Source organism: Artemia sp. Qi Xiang Cuo, chromosome 15 (assembly GCF_049724085.1).
Source record: "Artemia sp. Qi Xiang Cuo chromosome 15, ASM4972408v1, whole genome shotgun sequence".
NCBI classification, from domain to species: Eukaryota; Metazoa; Arthropoda; class Branchiopoda; order Anostraca; family Artemiidae; genus Artemia; species Artemia sp. Qi Xiang Cuo.
Window position 1 is genome coordinate 52,752,174 of NC_142808.1, and position 12,343 is coordinate 52,764,516.

At 36.0% G+C, this 12,343-nt stretch overlaps 1 protein-coding gene across 1 annotated transcript in view; it reads left to right on the plus strand.

The window, feature by feature from the left end:
• Positions 1-8,757: 8,757 nt before the first annotated feature.
• LOC148943844 (nuclear receptor coactivator 6-like) overlaps positions 8,758-12,343 on the plus strand; it is a 6,280-nt gene continuing 2,694 nt past the window's right edge. The window contains exons 1-2 of the mRNA XM_089101258.1: positions 8,758-8,876; positions 11,163-11,335. Coding sequence (XP_088957384.1) covers positions 8,762-8,876; positions 11,163-11,335 — 288 coding nt within the window. The 5' untranslated portion in view covers positions 8,758-8,761. The remainder of the gene's footprint in view (positions 8,877-11,162; positions 11,336-12,343) is intronic.

Genomic DNA, 12,343 nt, shown 5'->3' on the forward strand with positions numbered 1-12,343 from the left:
TGATAGCAATATTAGAGTTTCTGTGGATGAAAATACAATAATAAAATTATTTGGTGATACAATAAAGAACGACACCTAGCCCATTAAAAATGAAACATAAATAGGGATTATGTAATTTCCATCAGTATCATGGCTGTAGAGACGGCTGTTACCTAGTAAAGAACAAACCATTACAGCAAAGAACATTTCATGTTAAAGATTGATCAATGATGCCATAATCATAGTTTGTAGCCAGGTCGTCTCTTACTATTCCAATCAAGAAAAAGCCAAAGGCTTTTTCCTGTTTGTGATTTCACATCATCTGGGTTGCAGTGGTACCTAGCAACCCTATTAAGAGACGATCACGTCCAATGTTAAGATATATAAAAACCCATAACTCCTAAAAAAAAAGTCAGATCAAAACAAAAAGTACACCATTAGAACCACCATATCTGAGACCCCTGTAAAGGAAACTTTCTGTCATATGGTTTGAACAGCAAGGGAAATATATTGGCTTGAAAATCAAGAAAATTGTTTTTAACCACATTATTCTCCACAAACAGCATCTTTTTTTCTTTCTTCTTATTTTCCACAGATAGCTTGGTACTAGAACATCGTAGATAGTTATTCCATGGCTCATATTAAAGAAAATCTCTAGATCTAGTGCCATTTGTACTTATTATTTTTTAAATAAAATCATCCGGGTTGCAGCGGCAACCTAGTAAGAGACGATCACGTCCAATGTTAAGAAATATAAAAACCCCTAACTCCTAACAAAGGAGTCAGATCAAAACAAAAAGTACACCATTAGAACCGCCTTGTCCGAAACCCCTGTATAGTAAAATTTCTGTCCCTTGTCTTGAACAGCAAGGGAAATCCGGGTTGCAGCGGTAGCTAGCAACCTAGTAAGAGACGATCACGTCCAATGTTAAGAAATATAAAAACCCATAGTTCCTAAAAAAGGAGTCAGATCAAAACAAAAAGTACACCATTAGAACCGCCTTGTCCGAAACCCCTGTATAGGAAACTTTCTGTCCCTTGGCTTGAACAGAAAGGGACATATATTGGCTTGAAAATCAAGAAAAGTGGCAGCTACTACAACATTCTTCCTAAACGGGATGTTTTTTTCTTTTTTTTTCTTTGTTTCCAGAGATAGCTTGGCACTGGAACATCGTAGAGGGTTGTTCAATAGCTCATTTTAAAGGAAATTAATTGGGTTAAAAACCTTTTGTAACTAAAATAAATTATTTCTAAAAGAGAATAAATTTTTCCACCAAAAATTATCACTTAAGATCCATGTCACAGGGGTAGCTAGCAACATAACAAGAGAGGATCACGTCTAATACTAAGAAAAGTAATATTTCCGGGTTGCAAGGTAGCTAGTTTTACATTAAAGGACGAGCTATAGCCCATAGTAACTGGAATCCGGGTTGCAATAGTAGCATACAACCTATTCGGGTTGAGGCGGTAGCTAGAACCTAGTAAGAGACGATCACGCCTCATAGTAAAAAATGAAATAGTTAAATTGAAATTTATAATAAAGAACGACCTTTTGCATATACTAAATTATAAACGCCACTTAATTATAGTATAGGTTAGTAATTCAACAGATAGCTTGGCACTGGAACATCGTAGAGAGTTGTTCAATGGTTCATTTTAAAGGAAATTAATGGGGTTAAAAACCTTTAGTAATTAAAACAAATTATTTTTATTACATTAAGAAATTTTAATTATTTTCCTTAAGAAATCATCATAAATCATCTCTGTTAACAAATCATCTCTATTAACAAAGGCAGCTCTTCACTTACCGCCTATTACTATGGATGGTTGGATATTCTGCATTTTGTATAATTCGTCTGTATTGTCGTATTTTTTAAAAGTTTTACTTTTGTCTAATTGGGCATATAAAGAAGATAGAGTTTAGATAAAGAAGATAAAGAAAACTGGCACAATAAAACCAACTAGGAACAACAAACTAGGCACAACAAACTAGGCACAGCGAAACTGGCACAACTAACTAGGCACAAAAACCTGGCACAACAAAACAAACTAGGCACAACAAAACTGGCACAACAAAAAACACTAGGCACAAAAAACTAGGCACAACAAAACAAACTAGGCACAACAAACTAGGCACAGCAAAACTGGCACAACAAAACCAACTAGGAACAACAAACTGGGCACAACAAAACTGGCACAACAAAACAAACTAGGCACAAAAAACTAGGCACAACAAAGCAAACTAAGCACAACAAACTAGGCACAGCAAAATTGGCACAACAAAACCAACTAGGAACAGCAAACTGGGCACAACAAAACTGGCACAACAAAACAAACTAGGCACAACAAACTAGGCACAACTAAACTGGCACAACAAACTAGGCACAAAAACCTGGCACAACAAAACAAACTAGGCACAACAAAACAACAAATTAGGCACAACAAAACAAATTAGGCACAACAAAACTGTGGGCAACGTCAAAAAGCCACTTTATGCGGCTATAGTTTATAGTTTAGTCTATAGTTTAGCTATAAAAATATAAATGTCATTGTTGCTATCGAAGATTTTTTCGATTTTGTTTATATTATTATTTCGTTTAATTTTCTGATAGTTGCGTATGTCTTTTTATGGGACATGTTAAACATTTGTTTGCAGAGCTGCAACGTTCATAGCATTTCACGATATTTTCAATGGTTAGGTGTATTTCCGAGATGTTTCTTTGGACTTCTGCCAAAAAAAAAGAAGGAAAAAAGTTCAAATAGCCAGATTTGAAAAAAGTTCAAAACAGTGATTGGAAGTTGCCTTCCAATCACTTTCGACTATTATAAAGGGCACTAGCCACTAGCCAATTGAATGAGCCTTTTTTGAAGTTTCTACAACAACACGCTCTATAGAAACCCTATATGCCCCCAGGGCATAACCTACAACCCTTGCCCAAAGGGCTGTGGGGGGTTGTCATCTTCAGAGACATATATTAAAGAACTTTTCATATATGTTAAAAAAGATGACTATGCAAAAATTTTGAGTAGATGTGCTCGGAAAAATGGTGGGCATGAGAAGGGGGTTAGTTGCCCTCCAATCACTTGCGACTATTAAAAAGAACACCCGCCCTTCGAATTTCCAATCGAATGAGCCTTTTTTGAAGTTTCTATGACACAGCTTTCTGTAAATACCTTATAAGCCCCCAGGGCATAACTTACAATCCTTGCCCTGATGGCTATGGGGGAGTTTACTCCCCAAAAATATAATTTCTATGTGGAAATCAACTACGCTGAACAAAAAGGCTATTTCAAAATTTTGATTGGAGGTGTTTCGGGAAATCGTGGGCGTGGAAGGGGTGTTAGTCGCCCTCCAATCACTTTCGACTCTTAAAAAGGGCACAAGCCACTCCACTTTCAAATTGAATGAGCCCTTTTCGAAGTTTCTACGGCAACTTCTTTGATATGTAGTGCCCTGGTCTAAAGGAAAAAAAATGATAATTTATATCCCACCAGCCTGAGTTATTTGTCCTGTAAGTTTCAATCTGTTTTAAGCTTGACACCTTACCTTTCTGCCAAAAGGGTTAGTAGTAGATAAGGGATGGAAGGTTCTGTTTTTAATTGGCTGTAAAATGTCCACCTTTCTATAAAAATACATCTGTAAATTACCTTACCTTAATTCGCACTTTAGAGCAAATTAAGATCATTCTTAATCTGTGAATTGCTCCATAGTTGATGATGTGGTTGATCAAACATTAGATGCATCCCACTGGTACATCCAAGGAACACCATTTCATTCGATATCTTTTACTTCTTGAAAGCTTCATTATTGGGTGCTGAGACTGTTGTGTCTGAAAGACTATGACTGAAAGACCGTGTAGTCCAATGTTTGTTGGACTACACGGCAAGAGAAAAACCATTGTCGGTGTTGTTTTGACAGATGGCTTGAACAGCTTCTTTGAATGTCCTCTACTGTCAGTGCCAATATTTTAGGAAGTTGACAAATAAATTGGGGGGGGGGGGTTATTGTGAAGTAAGTGTATGTCATAAGCATATCAACTCTTCGTCATTGGTAAACCAGTGTAGAAAATTTCAGCTCATACAAACACTCATCATAGGGCTTTTTTGTCTCACCTTTGTTACTGCCTTAGTAGCTCTCCTTTGCACCCCTTCCAGAAGCTGTATGTCGCCCCTGTATCTTGGTGATGCTATGCACATTTCAAAATCAAGCACTGGTCTGACGAGGGCCTTGTACAACTTCATGGGAACATAGGGTTATCTACTGTAAATAGTATAGGTCTGTTTTAAAGGGCTTTTTGCTAAATCTTTAGCCATTTTCTCTTAGGGATGTTTGGGTAATTTCCTCATGGAGACATTTTTTGCTATTTTTGTAACTTTCTGATGAAAACGGCTATATTAAAATTATGATGGAATGTTGTGGGGGGAATTTATGAGCATTTAATGGGTGGAGGCTGCTCTCAAATTGGTTTTAGCCCCCTAAAAAGGGCACAGGGACTTTCAATTTGCAATTTAAGAGGAAAAATCCCTATTTTTACTGCCATCCATTTTATGAGACAGGGTAAAAAATGGTAGACATACATCTCTTTACTAATTTTGTTTTATTATGAATTGACTAAGAAAATTCATATATTATGGCAAAGAAAATTCATATATTATGGAAGTTACAAAAGATTGAAAACTATTAAACAAAGTTTGTCCACTATTTTAAGCATAACAAATCCCACACACGGCGGGAGGGGGTCACCATAAAATTCTTGACCCATCTTTTGACCCTTGCGGACAGGGATCAAAGTTCTTTTTGGGAGAGTAGGAGGTCGGAATTTACTTTTTTTTCTGGGAGGGAGGCTGCTGAAAGTGTGAAGGAGCCTCTCCCCTAAGATATAAAATCTTATATTCCAAAATTTTTTGAATATAAAAAGGTATAACTTCTTGATTTAGTTTTGTGAGCTTCAGCGACTGAAATTAGAAAGAGCATTCCCACCTTTTTTTATTCTCCTCTATGCAAATTTGAAAGTATAAGCATATAAGTTATAGTGTTGGAGCCGTATCCATGAGAGGGTCTTTAACGCAATGTTTGTTAAGAGTTTTGTCTGACAAAATTCAATGAATACCACAGTACTTAATTATACTTCGGACAGCTTTTTTTTTCTTGCTTATAGATGATACTTACTATATTTACAATTAATTATAGCATAATCACTTGTTATAGTATATATTTAATATACTATTATATATACTACTACTACTACTAGCAACTCACCGTAGCACCAAGCCGCCTGAGGCCAACACAGCTACGCACGATCCTCCTCCACCCCAATCTATTCAAAGCCTCCCTTTTTACACCCGCCCACGAAGTTCCCATTTCCTTTAAATCTTTCTTTATGACGTCCTACCACGCCAGACGGGGACGACCTGCTTGCCGTTTAGCCCTTGATGGTTGGCCGAAAAGATCAATCTTCGGAAATCTGTCATCCTTCATCCGCACAACGGGCCCTAGCCACCTCAACCTTTCTTTCATTATAGCCCCGGAGAGCGGTATTGACCCACGTTTTTCGTATAGCCTATTGTTTGAAATACGGTCAGTCAGCTGGGTACCCAGAACAATCCTTAAGCAATTTTTCCGGAAATCATCTAGCAAATCTTTATCGGATTTTCGGAGCGTCCATGCTTCAGAGCCAAATTTGACCACTGTTATCACTGTAGCTTCTAATATTCTAATCTTGACTTATCTTCCTATTCTTCCAGACCTTTTCTTTAACTGTGAAAAAACACCCTCAGCCTTGGCTATTCTATTTTTAACATCTTCACTGCTCCCACCATCTTTACTAATAATACTACCAAGGTAAGTGAAGCTGCCCACCTGATCAATATTTTCATTACCCAACGTCACCTTTCATCTTCACTTATTCCTAGCCTTAGTGACTTAGTCTTCCTAACATTAATTTTCAAACCAATTCTAGCACCCTGAACTCGCAAAACCCATAAAACTTCGTTAATTTTGCTCACACTTTCATCTAGGATGCTTAAATCATCAGCATAATCCAAGTCCAGGAGACTTTTTCCTCTCCATTTGATTCCGTGGTCTCTCATTGCCTTTCCTGTGCTCCTTAAAACCAAGTCCATCAGAATAATCCATATAAATGGGGATAGAACACAGCCCTGCTTAACTCCTGATTTAATACAAAACCAGCAGTTAACCTCATTTCCTACCTTAACTGCAGCAGTGTTATTCTCGTACATAGCATTAATAACTTTAATGTATTTGTCTGGTATACCATACAAGGATGATACTTTTACTAAAGCTCTTCTATCAACAGAATCGAACGCTTGCTCGTAATCTATAAAACTGAGGACCAAAGGTGTTTGAAAACTCAGGCACTTCTCAATTATTAGCCTAAGAGTGAAAATTTGGTCGACACATCCTCTACCATTTCTAAAACCACACTGCTCTTCTCTTAAAAATTTGTCTACGGCAACTTTGTCTCTCAGCCTAAAAAGTATCATATTACTAAGTAATTTGCTACCTACAAAGACCAGACTAATGCCTCGATAATTACCACACTCACTCTTATCACCTTTCTTATACACTGGCTTAACTAAGGTTTTCCTAAAATCGTTAAGTACTTCCCCTTTTTCAAAAATCATATTCATAATCTTCAATAGCTTATTTCTGACCTCAGAGCCACCATATTTAAGAAACTCATTTACCACCCTATCAGCACCTGGAGCCTTATTATTCTTTAATCCTTTTAGTACTGTTGCTAATTCCTCCTCACAAAACAAATCTTCCTTCGCATCCAAAGTATCACAAACTTTTTCATTTTCCTCTATATTTTTTCCTGCAACTCTATCTCGGTTAAGCAATTTCTCAAAATGTTCGGCCCATCTCTCTTTAGTTTTTTCTCGCTAATTGTGACCCCATTCCTATCTTTAACTGGGACAAGTCTGGATTGACTACTCCCTCTCAATTTGTTAACGTGCCAGTACAAAATTTTACTATTATGCCGTCTAGCTGCATCTTCTAGATCCTCGTCAATTTTATTCACGACCTCCACTTCACACCTCCTTAGTTCATATTTTAATGCTTTCTCTACTTTCTTTACATTTCTTTTGTTTTCATACGATCTATCACTCAGATAATTCTTGTACAAGTCCGTTCTACTTTCTATTAAACATAAAGCTTTTTCACTAATATTATTAGCTGCAGTTCTAGCTTTCTTCCCTAATGCACCTTCAGCAACTTCACAAATTATTTTTCTAAAATTATTCCAACCATCTTCTACAAATCTTAAACTCTTCAGTTTAGTATTCAACTGTTCCTGGAAAGTTTCTCTCAAGTTCTCATCCTGGAGTCTACCAACATCATAACTTCCCGGGAGGTAGTTACCCTTCCAATATTTCAGTTTTAAGTTAACCCTTGACACTACTAGATGGTGATCTTTACTTTTAACATCAATAACAGCACTCCTATATACCCTAGTATCTTGTATTGATCCTGCCAGTCTTTGGTTTACTATAACATAATCAATAAGGTTTGCTGTCTTACCATCATATGAACACCATCTTAACTTATGAGTCATTTTATGACCAAACACCGTATTGGTTAAAACTAGATTGTTATACCTACAAAAATGCAAACGCCTGTATCCATTACTGTTTTCTTTTCCTACACCAAATTTACCTAGGCTGGGATACCATCTATCCCTATTTCTACCAACCTGGGCGTTAGAATCCCCCAGTAAGAACATCATATTCCTACCTGGGACCTTGTCTATTTGCTCCTGTAATTGTTAGTAAAACTCATCTGAGTCCCTAGTATCTCCGTCAGTCGGTTCTACAGGGGCGTATAATACTATAACTGAAACCCTGAAATTTCTAGTCATAAAATGAGCAATTAGTATTCTATTATTAATACCTTCCCAGCCTAAACAAGACTTAGCAGCTTGCTTATTCATCATTGAGCCCTACTCTCTGTCTATGTACCCCATCCTTCCTGCCTGAGTAAACAAATTCCACATCACCTAATTTCAGGCTTCCTACCCCTGGGATATGAGTTTCTGAAACCTCTAATAAATCCAGTTCGAATCGTCTGAATTCGTCAGTCAAAATATTGATACGATGGTCATTTTTTAACGTCGTAAATTACTTGTTATATGTTATAATATAATACATTGTATTATATACATATATATATGTATATAATACATATATATAATGCATTGTATATATTATATAAAATTACTTGATTTTTTGCCATAATATAATATTATACTATAATCTTATTATATATATACTTTTATCTCTTGTTTATTGATGATTTACATGGCAGATATCAAGCTACTCACAAGTAAGAGATTACCTGTTTTACTTCTACTGGTGGACCAGTTTTTGAGCTCTTCTTGGCAGGGGTGAGCCAATTAGGGGGGCAATTGCCCCAACCTAGACTTTGAAAAATACCTTCTTATTTCTATTTCATAGCTATTCTCTATTTTTTCATGGCTAACTGGTCGTTTTGCCCCTTCTCCCCACAATCCTTGCCCCCACTACATTTCCGTGGATAGTTAATTTAATGGGGATATGTCTGATAAAGAGTAAAAATTTGTGCCTTTGAATGTGCTTTGGAAACGTTCAATTTTAGAAGGTAAATAAAAACATTTTTCCAAGTGGGGGGGGGGGGTAGAATAAAAAAAATTTCAATTTATATAAATATTTTTGGTGACTAACAGGAATAGACGTATATCAGGTGATACACAAAGATTTAACTAGAATAACTTTTCCAGATATGGGCATTGAAAGAGTGGAGGCAGTCATTACATGTGAAGGGAACTTAAGTGATCCAACATTTTCAAAAAAGTTCGGCAAGTTCCTCAACAAGCTGTCTACTGTAATCATAAAAGGTTGGTCCCCCTTTTTTTATTTTCAGTAAGTAAAGCTGATCTTCTATAGAAGACGGCAAATTCTTGTAAGCAGAGGCCATCTTGCAATGTTGTTTTGTTAACTCCAACTGGAGTGTTTGAAATTGAAATTGGTATTTTGTTTGTTTGATTTTCCATCTTCCTGTCTACTAATACTGTCTGCTAAGATGTGGCACCCAGTAGCTCAACTTGAAATCTCAACACTAGTGTCAAGTTGTGACACTAAAGAAGAGGCGAATAGAGAAGAAAAATTGAAACTAAAATGCACTTCACTAAATCAAACAAACGAATTACTACGACAAGACGCTCAGAATAACAGTTTTCTGTGCGAATTGTCAACTTTTCTCGCCTGATGCACTAATATGCGCGAGAGTAGTTATTTTATCACACCCATTGTGACCACTTCGCTGCGTTGCTGGGGATTCTTTCGTGACAGAGTTTCGTCCAACTTGTACCAGCATTTAGGTTTGTCTAAGATGTCAAACTCTTCTGCTATTTTTTGTTGGAGATTATAGGTAATCTCTTTTTTTTGTTTGCTGATCTTCTATGGAAGACAGTAAATTCTTGAAAGCAGAGGCCATCTTGCAATGTTGTTTTGTTAACTCCAACTGGAGTGTATGAAATTGAAATTGGAATTCTTGATTTTTATTGAAACTGAAGTTCCTTTGGACTTTCCAGAAAATCATTGTCAATGCAGCAATGGTGACTTGGTAAAGAGTGATGTGTCCCATACATGATTTTTCCTGCAGTCTCATCATGTAGAGAAGGTAATCACGAGAAACGTTTTTTCTTTTAAAAAAAGAAAAAACGTGGAAATTTTCAGCCAGTTAAAACATGGAAAAATACAAGACGTCCACTAAGCTGTCTCTCAGGGCAAAATGAATAAAAAGCAGAAAAAAGGTAATTAAATGAAATAAAAGGATATATGTAAAAAAAAAAAAAATAATAATTTGACAACCAAATGAAAATTTCGATACTTGAAAGGCTGGGAACAGACTAGCACATAAACAGACCTCGAATGTGACTTTCCATTCAATATTAATATTTTTTATTTAGTCGCCTTTCTACTGTCTACTTGAGAAGATAAACTCCTCATTTTTTTTAGGTTTGTCTTCTTATTTAATTTCGTAGATTTCATACTATCTTTTTTTGTACCGAGGGAGTTATGGGTGGAGGTTTCTACAGAATATCTACTTTTTTTGCTCTCATTTTTTCCACTCTGATTAAGAAAAAAATCGCGTGCATATGCATATATTTCAATAAGTATGAGTTAAACTGAGAAAATAGGAATGTCAAGTTCGTCCCTGAAATGTGTTTTTATGCATTTTTATTACAATTTTACGCAAAAAAAACTTATATTTCTTGGATTTTGTTTCTTAATATATTTTTCTTTTGTTTTATTGATTTTATTTTTACTTATTCTTAGGGTATTGTTTTGATCTTGGATCTGCGTAGTCTGCTGATTGCATTTATTTTCCAGAGGATATTTATTATGATATTCAGCTATTATGATATAAGCTTAGTATGATATGCCCAACTGCAACTCGTGAGCTACTGACAATTAGGCAGCAGTTGTTCACTAAAAATCATTCTGAATTTGTGATAATTGGTAAAAGCGTACCCCCGCCCTTCATTGGAGTTAAACAGACCTGAAAGTAGGGTTGCATTTTTGCGGGAGGAGGTGGGAGGGGGGGGGGGCGCAACGAATCAATATGTTCATTTAACAATACAACATCTTGTGTTATATTTTTTGAAACATCAATACTAACGTGAGAATTGCTGGATCTCAAATTTGACAATTTCAATATCAATACCTGGCAATTTCAAATTTTATATATTTTTTCCCCTTCTTTTCTCTTTTTGTCCTGTTTGTGATTTTCTTTCTCTTTGTTATATCCTCCTCACGTACATCTATAGGTACGCCTACTCACAGGGACGAGGAAATACGAGACCATGTTCTTCTCTAGGGAATATTACTTGACTTTTGGAAAATCTTGGCGAAAGCATATTTTGATGCCCTAAAATTGTATATATAGACCTAAAACTGTCCTTTTGTCCCTCAAAAATGTCTTCAAAGTTTTACTAAAATTTCGTCTTTTAACACATGTTTTCTGTACTGTTTTTTTAGGCCTAAGTGATGATATGGGTTCTTCAAATACCACACAAGCTGTTTTTAGAATCATTGCTGCGTATCTTGCTTCTATATATTTTCGTTTTGTCAACAATCAAAAGAAGTAAATTTATTTAATGCTCTTGTTTTAATTTTAGCAGAGGATCGGAAAGAAAAACTGAAGGTCCTGGGGGTAGAACCGTGGAATTCGGTACGTGTGAAACTCACACTGCCGAAGGAAGCCGCGGTTCGATTGCGACAGTTAGCCCAAACTGGCGATGGAGTTCTTAAAGAACTTGGAATACTCTCCGTGCAACTTGAAGGAGATCAAGTAAGATTAGTGAACTTTGTAATTTCTGCTTCTTCCCAAAGGCGCTCCAGTTTAATATATATATATATTTCTTACTTTTCTTTGAATTGAAATTACATAGCCTGTTTCTCACCCACCATAGTGAGGTCTGTAAGTGACTTTACATACGTCACTACGGGAAGGTGGGGACATTTGAGGGGAGTTTGAGCGAAAATTGAAGTTGAGTTTTGAGACAGTATACAAGACTAATATTTTGTTATGTGCAAGATGTATGATTATTAACAACAAACACACAAAAAAAAAAAAATAATTCAAAACATCTCTGGTACTTGTTAAGAATCCAGTAAACACGCGATAAATGAAGTTTCGTTAATGCTAATGAAATGAAACAAAATAGGATGAAAACATAATAGCTCAGAAACAAATTTGGGCTATATATTTGCACATTAGGGGTAGGGGTAAAGCTTAGCATATATTAAATACGTAACCTAACATAACCTAGGTACTTTTTTTGCCACTTCAACCCCAAGAAACTAAAGTTTAAATCTTTGTCACGGAGTGAGCAATACCTCACTATGCAGCGAAAACCTTTTTTTTTTCATATAGAATCTTTGACATTTCGATGCGGTCTTTCCCGCGTGTTTACTGGATTCTAAACGAGTGTCACATCTCTTCATTGAAATGATGTGGATGTATTTCACGAGTCAAATAAATTTTGCTGATCATAAAAGGTTTGCTTTGTAAATCTGGTGTTAGATGTGTGATTTCGTTAAAGAAATTAATATAGCGCAATTTAACATGGGTCAGTTTGGGTTGACTGCACTTTTTTATGTTTTTTTTTTGTGGGGGGGGGTATGGATAGATAAACACTTCAATGTAGAGGGAATGGGTCTTTCTCAAGCTATGCAAAGCACAACAAGGAATTTAAAACCATTCAAATGAAAACAAGCTTTTTTCAGATCCCTTCTTTAACGTATAAAGTTCCATATACACCAGCAGGAAAAATTAATATTCTATATAATGTACAGA